This window comes from Colossoma macropomum, unplaced genomic scaffold (genome assembly GCF_904425465.1).
Source record: "Colossoma macropomum unplaced genomic scaffold, Colossoma_macropomum, whole genome shotgun sequence".
NCBI lineage: Eukaryota > Metazoa > Chordata > Actinopteri > Characiformes > Serrasalmidae > Colossoma > Colossoma macropomum.
In genome coordinates this window covers 13994334-14014694 of record NW_023494792.1, presented here as the reverse complement: position 1 = coordinate 14014694, position 20361 = coordinate 13994334, and the positions used below count along the sequence as shown (strand labels likewise).

General features: G+C 38.9%; 1 protein-coding gene across 5 annotated transcripts in view; it reads right to left on the bottom strand.

Moving 5' to 3' along the window:
- Positions 1-20361, bottom strand: part of tmem266 (transmembrane protein 266) — a 64573-nt gene that overhangs the window by 36220 nt on the left and 7992 nt on the right. For 4 of the 5 annotated variants that reach the window (XR_005007492.1, XM_036576091.1, XM_036576094.1 and 1 more), the window contains one exon: positions 10146-10334. Coding sequence is in view for 3 of the 5 variants with exons in the window: in XM_036576091.1 (XP_036431984.1) it covers positions 10146-10334 (189 nt within the window). In the remaining 2 variants the exon portion in view is untranslated. Of the gene's footprint in view, positions 1-10145; positions 10335-20361 lie in introns of those variants that run through there. The other variant, XM_036576095.1, reaches the window with a different exon arrangement.

Sequence of the window (20361 nt, the reverse complement as noted above, 5' to 3'; positions counted from 1 at the left end):
ACAATATCTTTGATTTAATCAACTCAGCGGTTCAATACCACCTCTTCCCTGCTTCTCTCTCATAGAGCACTCCCCACATGTGGTATACCACGGAGTCCAGTGCCAAAAAGGAGCTTAGAATTCAGGTGTGCTCTTTGAGAGGGAAATTGGCTTTTAATTCACAGAAAATGGAGATAGATCTGGCCTGCATCTGCCCAGCAGTGGACAAGCTGTTTCCCATTAAGAGTTTTTTGCTTTCTTTGCCAGGGCACTTCCTTCTCCCTCTCAGCTAGAAAAGCAATCTCAGTCTTTGCATGTCTGTGAATATTAAACCCTCACCTAGCCCAAAATGTCACCCCTACCGAGCGGCCAGGAGAGGCCTGGGTGCTGAATGACTGACGTTAAGACACAGCTCCATTCAGCTCCTCAGGCATGAGGAAACACATAAGCTGTAAATATTATTCTTTCAAAGTCTAACAAATTTTTTTATAGCTGAATAGATAAGTTTATAAGGGAACAAAATTTCATAAGATTTATTTTAATGTAATGAAATTTTATTACATGTAATATTGAGCCATTTTAATTGGTCTATTCCATTTACACAATGTAAAGGGCAGCTAATGTTTTTAAATAGTGTAAGATAAAAATATAAAAACTGTAAATATTGAGGCTTTCATATAACACCAGTAACACAGACCATAGTAAACTGAACTACACCAAGCACTTTTTATTCAACCTCAAGGTGAGGTTAATAAATGACCTGCTCATGCCAGTGCTGAATGAGTGAAAACACATGATGAGCACCATTAGAACAGTATCAGAAAATAGCACTAGCAAATAAGTTAGCATGTTATTTATGCAATAGACCAGAAAGAGGCCACATGCAAGGCTGTTCTGAGGCCCATGTAGACTTGAAAATAAACCCTCATGGGCCCTAAATCTGGGGTGTTCTCTCTCTGGGCATAAAAGTATATTGCTATTTGTCTTCTTTTACTGATCTGAGTCCAGTTCAGCTATCTCTCACACACTAGTTATGGAAATGGAGATGCTCACTGTGGAACAACTGAAAGCTCAGTTCCTGCTAATGGGGATTAACCCAGGCCTAAGGTCAACAGGCCAAAGTCATCCTCTCAATAATCCACCCCTAATGTAACAGCTTAAAAGGAATAGTGGCAGCACTGCTATAGACAATCTGGATAGACTAACCTATAGAACATTAGAAACCACTGAAAAGATGTGTGCATTAAAAGGTGTTTATAAAATCCACATCCTAACCTTTCAGAAATGCACTTTGTGACATAATTTTAGTTTTGTACTTTATAGAGATATATATAAAAAGCTTTGGTTTTTGTATACTTCACTCAGTTCTTATGTAAATAACCTTGAATTAAAGCTGACATTGTGCACTTTAACTTCCAAGTCAGTGTTTCAGTTCAGTTCTGAGGCATGGAGTACAGAACAAAACAAAATATGAACTGTGTCACAGCCCGACTTCTTGAACATTTATAAAATTAACAGATTTGTAGCCCAACCTAAACAGACACATTCTGCTCTTTCAGAGTACAATAAATATGTCATTAAGTACTGGTTTGAAATTACGATCAAATCTAAACATCTGACAGATTCCAGCATTTTTTAAGCAAATATTGGCAGATAGTGACGTGATTTCAATATCATTGCGCTTCTCAATTTCTGAGCTTTAGTGTAGCACTACGTGGCAGCAATGTTGGAGACATCTCTAGAGGAGCAATTAGAAATAAATATTTACATCTAATTTCTCAATTAAATATTTAATTTAAATGATCATTAGCCAAAAATAGTCTACAAAGAATTACCCAAGCAGAGTGCATTTACACTGACCATGTTTACAAACAGTAAAATTCGGAACATAGATGGACATAGAGTATTTTATGTACCAATTCATGGGTAACAAAAACAGTCAGGCTGGTCAGAGAGAAGTAGCAGAAGGCACTGTCAGAGCTGGATAATCACACACATCCTGCTGCCATAGCATGTTCTGGTTAGGGGGCCCCATTGCCAGAACAGACTATTAATAACCCACACATTGCTGGCCTTACCCCTGCACTGAATCTGCAGGCTCTGCAAGTACCCCCTGAAGATAACAAAACAACGACCTTCCCACACCACCACCCACTCACGCTGATCATCAGGCTACTTTAGGTAACAGCACCAGACCAAATTCGCTCTCAGAGCTCTGTGTGTGGAGCTCCACTGTTTCATGGCAACACAGTAAGAGCCAGTGTGAATGTGTGAAAGCCTTTGAGGGTTCTGGATCAGTAAACTTCCAGACCTTCTCCAAGTTTTATATTGGCACATGGCAAAGGTAAGGTTTAATGGAATCAGTGAGTGCACATCTAGAGGTTAAAGGCTCAGACAGGCTCTGAGTTTACTCACGGACTATACATGTTGTATACATATTATCAAATATGCACTTTGTACCTTTTGATGGGGACGCCACTGGTGTTTAAATGTCGCCAAATAATTGGTTTTAAAGATAAAAAAAGCTGGTTTTAAAGATAAAAAAACGCTCATGTCAAGTCAAGTGGTCTTTATTGTCATTCCACAACATAACTTGTATACATTGTAACAAAATGTTATTCTTAAAGTCTATGAATAACATTCTTAACATAACTGTCTTTTCTGTCCAGGTGGGTCAGTGACAGGTGAATGGCAGAGGAGGCCGGTTAGGGTGATATGCAAACTGGTACAGACTGAGTGTAGAAGAAAGACTGCTCTTTCATTACCCACTGTTCGAAGCACTTCATGATGACCGAAGTGAGTGCTACGGGTCGGTAGTCATTGAGGCAAGATACAGATGATTTCTTTAACACAGGAATGATGGTAGTTGATTTGAAGCACTTCGGGACAACTGCCTGGCTCAGAGAAACATTCAAGATGTTTGTTAGAACAGCTGCAAGCTGGTCAGCACATCCTCCGAGCATCTGGCCAGGTACATCGTCAGGGCCAGAAGCCTTCCGTGGGTCAGCTCTGGAAAGTCTTGTTCTAACATCTGCTGTGGACAGACTACATACGTGGTCGGTGGGAGGAGGGGTGGATTTTTTCACTGGCTGGTTGTTTTGTGCTTCAAACCGTACATAGAAATGGTACAGTGCCTTTAGGATTGAGGCATCACCTTTACAGATATGTGATGTCACTTGGTAGCCAATGATGCTACATACGCCGTATGTCTTTGGTGCCTAGAAAGCGTCCACAGATTCTCTGCGCATAGTAATGTTTTGCTCTGTCTGGGACAGGTTGATACTTGTTGTGCTTAGAGCTGCCTTGTCATCTGATTTGAAGGCAGTGTTCTGGGTTTTTAGCAGTGCGCACACCTCTGCAGTCATCCACAGCTTCTGGTTAGCATGTGTGGTGATAAGTCTTGAAGGAAGTCACATAACCTACAGACCTGCTAATGCAGCACATGTTCCAGTCTGTGTGCTGTCCTAAAGTGCTGAGATGGCTCCCTCAGACCAGGTTCTCACCTGTTTGAGAACGAGTTTGTCCCTCTTGAGCAGTGGTTTATATGCTAGAATTCACATAACAGAGCTGTGGTCCAATCAGCCAAGGTGGGCGGGTCACAGCCCTGTACAAACCGTGGATATCTGTGTAAACAATCATAAATACGACCAGTACCGAGCAGTGATGTGATACTACTATGGCATTTCTGTACCATTTGTTGTTAGTGTCAACACGCAAGCCACCACCGTGGGTCTTACTGGACATTGCTGCTGGCAATGATGGACATGTTCACCAGCACATCTTGGGCAAAACTGTTTTGTCCTGGAATGAATGTGACTTAAAAAACAGAATTTCTGATCTGCAAAAATGACTACAAGAATCAAAAGCACTATATTTTTAGCACCTCAAGTGGCCACTGCGTCTCATGATCTGCATGCACAACTTATCATTCCAGTGAACAAACTGGACACTCTCTGCATTTGATTTTTTATGTTCTTGGCATAATTAACAAAGAGTTAGTTAGTAATTCAACATGCAAGAGCATTCTTTTCCTACAGGTTACCTCAGATGAGTTTTTCACTTTCCATGGAATCAAAATACAGCAAAACTTCCTTGAAAGCTTTTTACCACATGCAGTTTCTGTGTAATACCAAACATTTTGTTCATGCTATTTTTGTCACTGTCTGTGTTCCAAAGAACAGAGATCAGTTCCATGTAAATGAAATAAAAATAAAAATTGAAATGAAAACAGGAGTAGTCTAGTCTACTCCACCAGAAACTAAGATTAGCTATTTAAAAACTTGCTTTTCATGTACTGAAAACATTCAGTATATGTATATGTGCTGGTCAGACAGAAAACTAAAATCGTAGTTAGGGGAGAGATGCTCAAATCAAATTATGGTGTACACTGAACTGCAAATTGGCTGCAACTTACAAACTGTACTGCCTGGGTAACTCGCGATATATGACCTCCCTGTAACCTTGCCCATAAATACCAGTCATTATGTTGCTTCATCGCTAAACCAATTACAGGCTGAATGCCTCTGAATGACATGATAAAGATGCTCCAAGGTGTGTTGTACCCTGTGACCTTTTTTAAAGAGGAGTCACATTTTTATCTTGGGCTGCACAACTATCTTTATGCAAACAATTACTTTTTTCTTCTCTTTTTTCTTTTGCTTAAGATTAAAATCATCAAAGCAACAATGCTTCAATAAAATAAAATCTCATGACAGTAACGCTATCGATCCCTGGAGTGAAAGGACCTGACTGGTATTATCATCTGCACATTGTAAATGATCTAACATGAACAAAGAAGGCTTTCATAGAGAAGACAAAGCACAGGTAGAATGGCACATTCAAAAAGCCTTATTAAGTTTAGACAGATACTTTTCCAGTACTACAATGGAGCCTCTGTTGTTTTTCATTAGAATACGTAATTAAACTATTATTAAATTCCATGAATATCAATTAACTGCAAGCAGTTCCAATCTAACTCAGGTACCATTCCACTCATGCTGTGTATGTGAGTCACTAAACCACCCCTGCATGAACTGTGACGCGAGTACATTCTTTCTGTTTGCAATGGCGTTAAGAAACAAAAATACATCAGCCCACATGTTTCTCTCGTGAAACCCTCATGACTAGCTTGTCCTGGAATGAATGTGACTTGAACATCAGGAATTCTGATCCGCAAAGTTCAGCATGTATGCAGAGTATACAGGTTCAATCACTGTATTGCAGCGGGTTGTCAGAACACTGTTATAAGCATAGCGTTCAACTCATGTGAAGGTCAGCTAATAGCATTATATAGCATAAGACTAAATAGCTGAACACTAATTACACAGATAAATAAATATAACCTTGCTTAAAGTTTACTGTTGCAGAAGTTTTCTGTCCCTTACCACTCTGATACATTGTAACTAAAGAAGAAGTCTCTCCTTGAGGAAGCCCAGTATTTACAGTTACCATCTAATACCTAGTTTGGCTAATGAATCCTTCATTAAATTGAATCAGGTATGCTACTGATGGCTTTAAACAGTTTTAATGGCTGCCTAAGACCTTTGCACAGAACCGCATGTATAATATACACTACCATTCAAAAGGTAGGAATAAATTGTCCTATTAATAAACATTATTATTTTGTCCAATAATAACTTTCACACTGTAGACTGAAATACTAGCTAAATACCAAAAGGTATTTTATTTATGTATTTTTTTAAAGTACACTTTAATAATAAAAAGAAAATGTTAAAAAAAAGTTACTAAATGAATTATTTATTTCTAGTAATTTCTTGATAAGTTATCTGCCTCAGGAAATACTGATTACCACTTTATAAATATGAGGCATTCTGGATATTAATTTTTACTATAAACTGACTCTCAATGTCATACAGCTTTCTCAGTTATTATGGAATCATCTGCAGCGCTGTTCCTCATCGAAACACATCATTCCTTTTTTATAGCTTCCTACAAATTAGTTGAAACCAATAAAGTCGTGGAGTAGTCGAATTATAATGCATTATTTTATACATGCTGTTCAGCAAATTGCTTTTATATTAAAAATAAACAGTGGTTCTGATGAATGGTCATTCCAAACCTTTGAACAATAATGTGAATGCAACTACGCATAAGCTAGGGCTGTAACAATATGCAAATTTCATGACACAATATGTACTGTCATTTTTGCATCACAATACATTTCAACAGAGAATTGGAAAAGAAATGCTAACTTAACTTTTGTATTTATTAATTTTTTGGTAACAGCCAAAATGTTTTTTTTTTGTTTGTTGGAACAAAAGTGCTGTTATATGCTCTATGTAAAAGTAAACTACAAGGCTACATCTCAATATTAAATGAATACCTTCTGGCTGAAATGAGTCAGAGAGGGGATTTTCAAATATGGCTCAATCACTTCTAGCAAACCACGGAATCCACAACCTAATAGACGTGAACTGAGCAACTGAACAACTGAACAGAGGTGCAAATCAGTATCTGTTCACATTCCTACAGAGCGAGGTATTGGTTTCACCTGTTCAGAAACGGCACTTAGTGGCTGCTTCAATCGTGTGGGAAGAAGTAGCTTCTGAGACTCATGTTTTCTCCACAAGGAGAAAGTTTGCTAGGTTCTTGTTCAAGGTTCTTGCCAGGTTCTCGTTCAAATTTTCCGTTTCACCCTAAATAAAGCAGCAGTACCAAGTAACTGTGAAATAGAAAATCTGAATAAGAAGCTGGCTATCTCTAGCTTTGTGTTTCCTCTTCACTCCAGTAACTGACACTTTTGGGTCTTCACAAATATTTTAGATATTAGCATAGGTATCTGATCCTCGCAATGATGCCAGTCATCTCCTACTGTTTATCCATCATTACTGTACTCAACTGAGAAACATCACCTTTTTGAACAGATTGGCTAATCAACCATCCAAGGTGGGCTAAGCAACTATTTTTTCCAGTTCTGAAAGTGTTTTTTTATATTTGTGGTTATGACTTTACAATACGTAACTATACAAACCATGCGCGTTATCAAAACATTTATAGCATGAAATCGAACTGCATTCGATTCACAGTACATATTGTCTCGCAAACCCTGTATCAAAAAAACAAAAACAAAACAGTATTAACATGCATGTCATGACACACAAGCCTAAACCAACACCAAAACTGACATCAGTAACAAAAAATAAAATGTATTTTTTTTTCTGGTAAGTTTATTTGAGCTTACATTTTGTCATGATGTACAAAATGTACAAAAACAAACACACACACACACACATACATACACACTCACATTCTTAGGGCTGAGTGTGCACACAGGCCATCTGTCTTGTGCTCATTCACACGCTCTTACACACACACACCCAGGCAGGCGTGGTCTGTGGATGCTCTGACGCTTGCCATAATTAAGCTTATGGTGTTTGTCTTCTTTCTCTGCGTGGAGCAGAGCATCGCACAGTGCCTGTCCGGCATGAGTCACACTTTACCCAGACGGGACAGCAGTGACCGGCGCCAGCAGCCCAAAACCCGCTCCAGCGAGGCCCAGGCCTTCCACACTCACAGCATGAGAAGTGGCAACAACAGAGTACACAACCCCCCCACTGCAGAACTAAAACACACATACTGTACCCAACACTTCACAGGTAGTGTGGTGCTAAACACTCACAGTCTTAGGTGAAAAAATGACATTCTAACTTCCAATGCTCTGTGTGCGCATGTGACAGATTACATATACAAGAAAATGACTGAAAAATCCTGCTTTGCACAGATATAGGAGGTATTATTTGGAAGCTTAGGGTCTCACTAATATATTGTCGCTGCCCAGAAATCTGCAAAATAGTAACGCTACAGGAGAAGTATAAAATATATATAAAACACAATAATACAAAATACAATAATATATAACCTAAAAATATTACTAATTAGAATTATCTTACAATCTTATTCCAACTTTGCAAATGACGGTGAGGTTATTACATTCATTTCTGTTATTAAATAAAAACATTCTGATCTGCCCAGTTAAACCATCATGGATTACTACTCTTATTATGATAGCACTGGCGATTCATAAGCGAAGATTTGTGAGTGAAGTGCTGGGAATGGAAAGCAGTTATCTGCAGTCTCAGTGAATCCATTTGATAATTCTCTTCATTTCTCAATTCTGGCACACTGTATCTATCGCTGTGTCATTAATGAATCAGACCCGCTGGCTCATAATGTAGACAGGACTGTTTTATTCTGTTTAAAAGTTTTGTTGATATTCAATAATGTTTCCAGATACCTCAGATGGAGTAACCACACTCGGCTGGTCTTGAGAACAATTTCCGTCTACCTTATCCCGAAACTGAGACAAGCGAGACTGAGACTGTTAATTTATGCTCTTGAGTCTGGACTTAAGATTGAGACCAGATTCAAGTACTACTAGCTAACACTAGCTTAAAGTGCTGTCAGGTAAAAGTTGACCTCTGCTCATTGAAATCTGATCTGCAGGGCAAACCCTGTACTAAATATTTTTTCAAAATAAATTCTTTTAAGTGGCTGATTTTGGCCAATTTTATCCTATAATTTGTAGTCCACTTTGAAATTATATTGCATCCTGGCCTGCAGCAGGTGGTATTATATGAACACCGCAATTCCATTTACGCTGGTACTGGAGTCATGGATTTTGTTTTAAAAAAATAATCATGCCATTAATATTAATATGAAATTACTGTTCATTATATCCTTATTATATGTCTACATTTGTTATGTGAACATTTGAGTAGGATGTAATGACCACCCAGACCACCGCACACAGTGAGCTTTCACTTCTCATTAGCATGCAACATCACCTATTTTATTTACATTACTTTACATGTATTTTCTTATGTTTTATTAGAAGGTTTTGCCAACTATATATTTAAGCATTTCACTGTGGGAAATGTTAATCAGAAAGTGCTTCTTTTCTGGTTTTCAGAACTGTTTGGCTTCAGTGTCAACCAGTATAGTATTTTCCACAGCAGAAGAAAATGGGCACTAGAACATCGCCCAGTGACTAAATGTTAAAATGGCACAGCCTTCATGCTCACAACTAATTATCATTGGAAAATGTCACATCACTGTTAAAACGTTAGAGGTGGATATGTGTAATTCTACAGAACGTCATGTATAATTACAAGCTGTAACTGGCTTTAAGAGAGACTGAGGCCAGAAATGGACCCTGTCAGCACAGAATATGGATTATGTCTTGTTCTGAGTCAATTATGGTAATGGCCCAACATGCAAAGGAAGTGTCTTAGATGTCAAGAATTGGGTTTCAGCTATAAATTGTCCTAGATAGTGAGTGTCATGATGAAAAGCTTGTCTATACTGTCTATACTTTTCATTGTCTATATTCAGGCAGGACACTGGCAGGCAGAGCAAGGAATGACAAGTATATCAACTGAATATTTGTGATATCGGGTGTTGGCACACTGTAAACGTGCTCCCGCTGCATTTTTTCTGAAGTCAGTGAAACTCAGATGATGATCAGTCCAATACAACACACAAAGACAGACTGAAGAACAGTTTATACAACACAACCTTTTTTAGCTCACTTCTTGCCAAACATTCTGTGAATTCCAGGAATACCATGTAAAAGTCAGTATCGTTGATCACTGTAAGGGTTGCACAGTATGCTGTTCTTCCTGATTCTTTAGATTGTTTGTCTCTCTGTGGTTCTCATTGTTCTGAATGCTGAGTCTCATACACCCTGATCATCAGGGCCAAAACGATTATGGATGAAAGAACAGACTCTTTATTAGACTACACAACAAATGAGTGTACAAATCTCAACATTTAAACAGTAAAAGTATGACATTTGCTAGGTGATAATGTTGTATTTGGTCACCAGAAAATAACCACTGTAAAATCACTCCACTGCAGGTTTAGACATAGTAGGTATATGAGGTCACTCTGGCATTGCATCATCTAGGTCAGTAAAGACGTTCTATATTGTTTACAGAAGGTGAACTGCCAAAGCTGTCATTCCATACTGCATTATCATGAAGATCAAAATAGAAACATTACATACCATTATGGGAACAGTACACAGTGAGAGGGTTTTTCCTGCGTACGACTGCATGTCAGTGTGTGCATGTTTTCGTCTACCGTTACCGATGGAAGTAATGACGCAGTGTAAAATGCATGCTGATGAGTGAAAGGTGTTCTCCTACCCTTCTCTATTGTCTTCTTCGTCCAGGTTGGAGATGAGCTGTGAGCCGGCCAGTGAGATGTCCAGAGCGGCCAGAGGGAGATCCCTGTAAGCAAAGCTGACCAGCTGCACCGGAGCCATACACTGGCCCTCCTCCTCCACCTGCTGGGAGATCACTTCCAGGTCGGGCACTGCGGCCGGCTGAGAGGGCCTGCACACACAGGGGGTCAGTCACACAACTGCCTGCTGGAAAAGCCTGCTGATCCTTCACACACTACTGCACCTGACACAGAAACAACTATAGAAAACCTAGTGAACTAAACAGTCACTGACACATTTTTCATCAAAGTAATGGCCAGCATACAACATAGCAACGAGAGAGATTCAGTAAAGTGTAAACCTGGAGTGATAGGCTAACGTTTTAAACACACTAACATTCATAAATAACAATCGTTCCTTCATTCCTTGCAAATAATAAGCGTTGACCATATTTGGTGAGACACTATGACATACAGTACCCTGCAAAACTTTTCGGCAACCTGAGAAACTAATTCAAAATTATCGATAATTTTGTTTTTTGCTTGTAAAAACACTATATAACATTATAACAAAGGTAAATAAACTTTAATACATGGGACACGGGAAGTGGGGGTGTTGACCACCAGATTTCAGGATTGTTACTGTTAAAAATAACACTAAAAAAAAGATTACTATAATTTGTATTTTTATGTTTTATTCATATATTTTCAAAATCTACAGTAGCTGTAACTGTTTAGATTGTATTGTCATTACAGTGAGCTAAATCAATTCCCTCAACAACTTGTCCACGATGGGGGCAGGTCGCAAAAACACAAGCATGTTGACTTGCAAAGAGCCGTAGGTCATTTTAGCAGTCTAACACTGTTTTTTAAACAAAAATAATTAATAATGTCCCACACTTTGAATATATTTGTCTATTTTATCAACAGTAATATCTTCTACTCTGTATGTGAATTTGAGTATGTGCATGTGAATCTGACTGGACACCACTCAACTCATTGGCATAAAGTTTGTCCAGAAGAAGAGAGAGCAGAGTGAGGATGTGCATATGGGGTCTGATGTGTCAGTTACATGTGTACATTGTCGCCTCTTGCCACATTATGGCACGTCATGTTGTTTGGTTTGATGTAAATTACCAACAAATTAAAATTTAAAACATCATGTATAAATTTCAACACCCCAATTTAAAAGACCTTCCTGTGTCTTTGCTTCCAGCACACCTGATTTAATTTAATGAAATGCAATTTATTGAAGCACTAATTCGCTTTGAGGAAAAGATTGGAAATACTGACACACATAAAATCAAAATTTATTATACAAATGTTTCTTTTTATTTCTTTGTATTATATTTTCAGTCTTTCTCCAATACAATAAAGGCATACTGCTCAGAGTAATGGTTTTAAATATAATTTTCTCAAGAGGCCCTAGACTTTTTTCACAGTGCTATAGTTAGCCGTGGTTAAAAAAGGGAAGAATAAAGGTGTATAGATTCTTTGGTCCTGGCCTCATACAGAGCAGAAGATTTCAGATTTCAGACGGGGGACAGACACGTTCTGATTGAAAACAGCACTGCATCTGCGTATTATCATAGAGAGGCTTTGAAGCTGAATTCCACCACAAATGACAGCAGCCCTTCACAAAACAAATGTATGAAAATATAAATGAACAGATAACTAACAGTCCTGAGGCCAGTAAATCGAAAACGCACACACTTCGGGCCACCACAGCAGTCTTGCAAAGACGGAGAGGAGACGTGCTGGGCCGAAATATTAAGGCAACACACACAGCGTGAATAACAAATTACAGTGTGTATTGTGGATACAGACTCAGTAGAGGTCAGGGATGAAGAGCGCACCTTATTTCATCAGTACATGGCACGGGATACAAAAACAAACAGAGAAAGAGCAGGAACAGGAGAGGGAGCTGAATCACACAGGGAGAGGAGTACAATCCCATTTACTGAAACACACTCACATGCTTTACAGGCTGACGGGACTCGGAGCAAGAGATCAGACCCAGTGCAGAATCAAAGCCACCACATACATATGTGAAGAAATGGTACAATGACTCACTGTATATGAAAATACAGGAATACCTACACCACTTCAGATGGATGAAACATTTCTCTGAGTAAACATCTTTGCTTTGGCACTGTCCTAAATCTGTTTGGACACTCAATTTTAAAGGAAAATAACAAGAAAATTTTGTAGGCTTCAACTGAATGTTCAACATAGATTCCATGGATCCAAACTGCTCCTCAAACACACTGACTACTGACATTGAATCAACGTAGAGCCAGCAAGGTTTTGTCTAAAGGAATATTTTTCAGAAAATGATTTTACCCATATTACCCATATGAGTTTTTCCCATATTAAACACATTTATTTACATTTATTATCTATATACAATAGAAAAATAAATAAAACAAACAAAACTGACATACACGATAGAGAACATAAGAGAAAACATACATACAGCACAGGAGCTTGAAATCCTGCTTCATTCTGGCCAGGTTTGCCCTTGATTGATTGGATGAGGTATGCCGATTCGTCTCACGTTTGCAGCCTGGAATAGCTTTTTCAATCTCAGGACAACAACGCAATTAATGTACATCTCTGCAAACTCCACAAATAGGCCTCTGTTCTCTGAACACCCGTGTTATCGTACACTATGTGGGCTACACATTCAAAGGGCATAAAATAATGAGGCAAGATGTCTGCGTTAACCAAATCCCAATGGAAGTGGCCATGAAGACCTGGATACCTGGCTTTACCTTCACAGTCACCAACAACGTAATAATAACAGTCATAATAACTGCCATACGAAGCAGCACTGCACTCGTAAATGAAATCGATACTTGCGATCCTTAAAATGGCTCAATCAAGGGCAGAGGAAAGGACAGAATAGAGGCGAGCAGGAGCTGCTACTTGGCACTCATCCCAGCCTGCTCCAAGAGAGGACATCAATAATGCCATTGTGTAAAGAAAGAGAGGAGGGAAGGATTAAAAGTAAGGAGGAACAAAAGGAAATCATGTAGTAAGTACAAAGTCAGGGGGAAATGTGCCGGTTAAAGAACGCATAGTGCCTTTATGATAGAGGAGTAAATGGAGAGAGACATCGTTGAGTAGCGTGGCTGTTTGTGTCTTGGTCTTGACCCACTCTCTAAAATGTTAATGCAGTCGGAGCTTGAGAGCCAAACGTCCCCGAGTTTGTTTATGCTTCATGACTAATTCCTACTTAGCATGCTCTTCTCAAAGGTTGTGCTCTTGTTTTCTTAGCCCTGTGTTTTCTCCTCTCTCAGGTAAGGTGGAATTGCTTTTCAGTTACCGTTTTAGTTCTCTAAAACCTAAAAACTAATTTGAAGTAAACTTTCGAATCAATTTACATTAATTTGTACAGAGCTTTTTAAAACAGGCATTCTCATAAAGCACCTTGACTGAAACCCAGGTCCAGGCCCCAAGTGAGCATGCCAAGGGTGACAGTTGCAAAGAAAATGTCCTGAAGAGCAAGAGAAAGAACCTTGAGAGGAACAAAGACTCAAAAGGGGAATCTAGCCTCCTCTGGTTGACAAGAGACAGCACAACAATTACACAAGAGCAATATAAATAAAGAAAAGAATCGCAGAATCGACTAATGAATATATAATAATGGACAACAAATAAAGGAAAGAAATGAGTCTGTCAGTAGCCAGAAGTATTTAGATAAACCAAATAAAATTAAATAACTGCTGTTAGAAGCCTAAAATGACATGTTAGTTTGAATATTTAAAGAACTCCTTACAGTGTGAGGCAGGTGAACAATGTCTACGATTGTATAGCTCTAGTTCGATCTCAGGAGGGTGAGTGGGGTATGTAGGTGAGGCTTTCCGGCGCAGTGGGAGGGTGAATGGGACATGCTGCTGGCTCCATGGTGGTCAAAATGGTCCGCAGGCATTTAGCAACATCCAATCAAACACTTTTGTGCTTTCATCATGAAAAGAAACAAATTAATTTGAAGTAAATGCGGCACTTCTGTGTTCATGATCAGAAATAAAATTTAAAAATTGACCATTAATTCCAAAGGGACAAGTTATCATGCTTTTCACAGATATCAATTACTCAGCCAAAAGACAAGAAAAACAGCTTTATAGCAGTATAGTACAGAGTACCACAGCGATGCTGACAGCAGAACAGTTCTCTCTCCAGAGCAGTGCTCCATCTGTACCTCTCTGTACCTTTGCTCTCTCAGCCTCTACTCGGGCTGGCTGGGAAACAGCAGCCTCAGCACGCTCTCCACTGTCCTCCCTGATGTTATCTGCACACTTGGCATCCTTCTCCACTGATCGCAAGCACAGCTCTAATTGGGCCTGACATGCACAGACTGTTCCCAGTATCAAAATCACATTTCCAAATAATCATATGCAAAGGCTCAGCACTGTCAGGTGCTCATGAGCTCTAGCCCCTGGCTCAATGCCATCCTAAGGGTACCGGTGAGAAGAGTGCCATCCTTCACTCTAAAGACAAAGCCTGAGAAGATGAACTTCAGCATAGACAGCACTTCAGCAAACAGAGAAAAATTGACACAAACAGAACTCATACTGATGTCACCACTGGACCAGAAAACTCCAAACCATATCTCAAAACTTGATGTTGTGTTATAACAATGCAGAACAGAAATGTGTGTGTCCCTATGAAATATCATACAGCAGTTTTCATGTCATACATATCATTGCTGTCATAACAAAACCTCACAACTTCTCCTAACTTTACCGCAGATGGAAAAACATCCTAAGTTGACTGTAAAGATTTTAATCCAAATACACGCAGGGCAGTAAAGGGCAGATGGTACTGGCAAATAATGTAACGAACAAATAAATAAATAAATAAATCATAGACTTATGAGGTTTAGATATGACAAGGACAATACATTCCTTAGTAATTCTTGACTTCCACAGATTGACCAAATCAAAAAGAGCAGCTGCCTGCCTCTAATGAGTTTACATCCCGCAGTCATTAATCAGCAAAGAAAGATCAATAGAAATAGAAAAACAAAGGACCCCACAGGGACTACCTTCTAGCCCCCGCTCAACCAAAACTGATTTTCACAGATTTCAACTTTAAAGTGAAACTTACACAGTAAAGATTCATTTTTATCTTAACTAACAAATAAATCAGTTAAAATGTATGAAGATAAAAGAGAATCTATAGAGCAAATGCTGCATGCAATGGTGCAGTGTTGTGGCAGGAAAAGAGGGCCAAACAGTTATTAACAATAGTAAAGAAACATTATCAAGTGATGATTATCCACTTCTAACAAGCTCAGATGAATTAGCGATCGAAAGCAAATACTGGGAATATTTTGGAGTAACAAGCCTTTCACTGTGGAGCAAACAAAATCTGCAGAGTCCAAAGAGTCATAACTTTTTCTACCACAGAAATGCTTGAAGAGCAAAGTTAAACTGCCATCTGCACAAAAGTGCAGGGCTGGAGTGAATATGAAGCTCAACTGAAACTGCTTGCAAGAGTATTGAATCTCACTGACATATAGAGAATATCCTATTGTGCGAAGGTGGGTAACTGAACTGCAGAGCTACTCAGACTATCGCACTTGGCCCAGGGAGGAATGATTACAGTGAAATGTGGCCATAAATCAATCTATTAAATAAATCAATAACACTCAAAGGTCCTTAGGTGGTTAAAACTAGGACAATGAAGTAATGGATCAAAATGACTTCAGTGATAACGCAAATTGGGTTTCAGAAATGACAAGAACAGTTGCTGAAATTTCAGATTATCCAATTGCTTTTTTTTACTGAGCATGTTTCCATTAAGAAGCAAACAAAAATGCTAACATACTAGCATAAAACCTTTAATCAAAAACATCTCCTGAGGATATATGGTTTTAGTAGACTTGAGTGCTAAACTGAGTTATGAGCATCTGTCACCTCATAAAAAAGTGAAACGCTGTTTCAGCACAGTGTGTGAGATATGGAGGGCATCAGAGTCATTGGCATTCTGGTAGCTTACTGACACACTCTCCTAGCTAGCTACCCACAGCTTCATGTGAGTATCTCACGCAGCAGTCATAAAACAAGTGGTAGCCACAAAAACTCAATGATCTCAAAATCTGAAAGATGTCTACAAACAGTAGATCAAATGTGTCAATATGTAATACTATGCTCATGGTAAATAAATAAAAACCATGGATAAAAACAGCATTTTATAGCCAAATAAATGACTTGCTATTTATGGCTCAGATTAAAAAATATAGGACATAAAATGTTCACTACTTGAACTTTGTACAATGAACTACTGTGTTCTGGGGAAGCTGCATAAAATTAAAATCTCTGTTTCAAGTTTAAGTTCAAGTTTAGGGATATACTGATATGGGAATTGTGTGCCAATGCCGCTATCCAACATTTTTCATGTACATATATGCAGATGCAAAAGCAGACACTGATACATAAACATTTATAAAATGTAGAAATTGGGAGTAATCTGTCTGATGCTGATATTATTTAATACCGATATCGATACTGATTAACGTCAATACCGATATGATTCCAGTATCATCGTGCATATTTACACAGTACAAGTTTATAATGCAATGAACACTGGAAGACCATATTTCTAAACATGTGGCGTATCCATAAAGACATTCACTGTTAATCACTATCTGGTTAATGAAACCTGATTCTGAAACTGTCACTGAACAGAACTGAAACCACACAAAGGAGAACAACCGTCTCTCTTAATCCCACAGTGGCGAAACCAGCTACAGAGGCACCTGCATGAAGCAGGCCAAGAGCACTCTTTGCTAAAGACAGCTTAAGTTCGCAGAAGTCCTATGCACATCTGCTAGGCTCTCACAGCCAGCTGCTGCAGAGAGCACTCAAGCAACAAGCTGTCAGGATGAGTCAGCTAGTAACATATCTTACCACCAATGGTGAGTGTCATGCACCTTGAGAGCAGACTCTCTCACCCAACGTATCTCTGATACAGATTAGATAATGTGATTAGTGGTGTCTCGTAATGATTTCTGAAGGTGAGTGGGGGAATCTCACTTTGGCTTAATAGCCAGCACAGAGGCTGAATACCGTTTTATGCATATCACATATATTCCACTGCTATAATGAATATCTGACCATTCTAACCCTTCTTGGGGCAAAGTGTCTATTTCAGCCTTTTAATCTGCTCAGTGCTGAAGTGTAAAGAACATGAATTAACAAACTTGGAAATTTGTATTTATTTGTGTGACAAACTATCCTTTTACGAAAGAAAACGTGTAAGAATATTCTTCAGATTCTGCTGACTTTTATTATAACTCTGATGAAACAAATCAATGATCAATTCTTAGATATCTGAATTCTGTTATGAATGTGTGCATCTAACACATAAAGGCAACAAGGCACTTCTTTTTATAGTGATAGCACACAGTAAGCTCCATAAAAAACTCCATGTATTGCTGATACATTTTACTTTGTCACATGTAGACATACACATTTAAACTAATGCGCTGTATAGACTCACTAGTTCCTTACTTGTACTAAACTAAGCAAGTGATCTATGTTTGAGCACTGTCCTAGATAGATGTGTCTGTTCACCAAAGGAATTATGTAATGTAATGCAATATAGCTGTCGTGTGGGTGGTTAAAGCTTTGGCTTCCCCGGCTGAACTGGCAGAGAGAGTCGACTTGAATATGGCTAACACTGCACCAAGCCAATAACGGGGCTTTATTCCAACAAAACATGAGAAACCTTATTAGATAGAAACAAATAGGCTACATGTTAGCTGACCTGTTTTAAGCACAAGCCTTCATTATAGTACAGAGCAGTGGATGCATAGGCGAATATCAGTGTACCAAATGCCCCCACACACACACACACACACACACACACACACGCACACACACACACCCATACATACACACACATACAGTGCAGTCTGTAAATAACTGGACAGTAGACCAAGGTTTAAAATATCAATACAGCAATATATCATGGATAAGCTCATAGTGATACACATATCGATACAGTGATGACAGTATCAATATTTATCAATTTACTTTTACCCGGCTTGTGTACGCGCAAGTGAAACAGATACTGCACTCAAGTCTGAGGGTGCTACATCTCACAGCATTAAGCGCATTGCAAACGTGTGCTCTAATAGTTAACTTTATTAGTCTAATAGATTACTCTTTCTTTATTATTATTATTTATAGAAAAGGCTATGTTGAAGAAAAAAGTTAGGTCCAGCTAAATTCTGGTTCTTTCTGCGTGTCACACATTTAGGAGAAACAGAGCAGAGTGAAATGCATTCAGTAGTTTATCATCTGCTCTTGTTGGGGTGAATGAAGTGAATATCTTTTCTTAACTGTTGTTAAGGCCTGTGTGAATCTTGTTAGTTGTGTTAGTTTCATTTTCACAGTGTGGTTTAGTTCGTGGTCATTGAGAGTTTGTAGCCTGTTGTCATTAGCCGTTAGTATTTTGGTTATATGTTTGCAGAGCTACTTCGTGTTGCGGCGCTATTAAAGACTAAAAAGATGTGGTACTTTGCTGTATGTAAACTGTGGCATGTATTTGTGAACATTTTGTTGTTCACTGATAGTTTTATAGCCGCAAACTCTCACACAGCCAGGGTGAATAGAGTGTACCGTATGAGAGAAATAATGTGTTTTTGGAACACTGAAGCATGTGAATCTATTCTTGTAGACCCTAAAAATAAAATTAATAATAAACAATGAAAATGAACATGATAGATCCCCTTTAAGAACCACATGGCAGTCATATACATATTCACATGTTCATAATGTGTTTTTTGTATAGTAAATGGAAGGACACACAAGCTATGCCAATAAAACGTGATGACAGAGAGCATCCTCTCAACCTATAAAAGCACTGAAACCTCTCTCACAGTGTCCTACTCAATATATGACTGTAGAACATCTTTACTGACAAACATGCCCTGGAGATACACTGAATATCATTTTATTGAGGTAAAATATGTATTATGTTGGAAAATGAAAAGTATACAATTTGCTTGTATCTACCCCAAAAAGCTGAGTTATGAAATAGCCCATAATAGTCACCCATGACAAATCCTCACTGACAGTGCTTTTCTCTAGTTTCAAATCTAAACACGAAGCATAAATCCAATAAAACTACCTTCACAAGGGTGGCTAACTTTTTAAGTACCTGTTATTTCTCAACTGTGAGTCAGTCTGTCTCCTGTTGGCAGTGAATATGAGTCGCGTTCCATCCATCAGAGAAAGAGGGAGAAAGAGAGAGCGAGCAAGAGAGAAATGAGAGAGGGAGGGAGAGAGAGAATACTGTCCTCCTCTAGCCCAAGAGGCACTTCAGCAGCACGAAAATAGCTGGACTGAGATAATACTGCATGAGGATTTCTCATCTGTTTTTACACAGCAGCTCCGCTGAGGAAACAAAGTTCAACAGCATAAACGACATCAATTCACTGCTCTGTCAAACAGGGGGGACATTATAATGGGTTTTCCCCATCCACTGGTGTTCTTCATCTACCTTTTTCTCACCGCACATGAGATTTTGGATTATGTCATAGGCAGGTTACCATTAAGTATGAGAAATTAAATTGAAAAAGGTCAATCAACCTGTGGTGAAATGATTTCAATAGCCCAATAATCCTGAAAACTATGATCACTTTGGTCACTGATATCATGGCAGGGATTTTTCATACCGATCCCTGAGCATAGACTGCATTACAATTTTCTGCTGTCCTATTTGAAAACTCAAAGGCAGCCTCTACAAACACATCAGTAGTTTAATAAATGCCCTATTTCTGCATTCTGCCCCTCACACTAAACCCATCCCCCCAACCAGTGTTGGCCATCAACACTGTCATCAAAATCCAAAGCCCATCTAAGAGCCCATTCACATGTAATTATAAACAAGAATATATGACAGCTTGCAGAGATTTCCCCTTCGCGCTGACCAGATCAGCTTTATGAACTCATTGACTAGGTTTTGTTTGAGTAAAAAAGGCTGCTCCTTCAAACCTGTGAGAAAGGGCAGATTCTACCCAGAGCCGAACTAATTGCATGCATGGCAGGCGACCGAACACAGTATCTTGGAGCTCCCAGCCAAGATGGCTAACTCAGCTCCCACATCCTGCTGATCCTGGCTCAGGGGGTCAGGTGCTGTAAGGACGCAGAAACAGGCAGAGAGAGGCTGGGCGCTACATGAGTC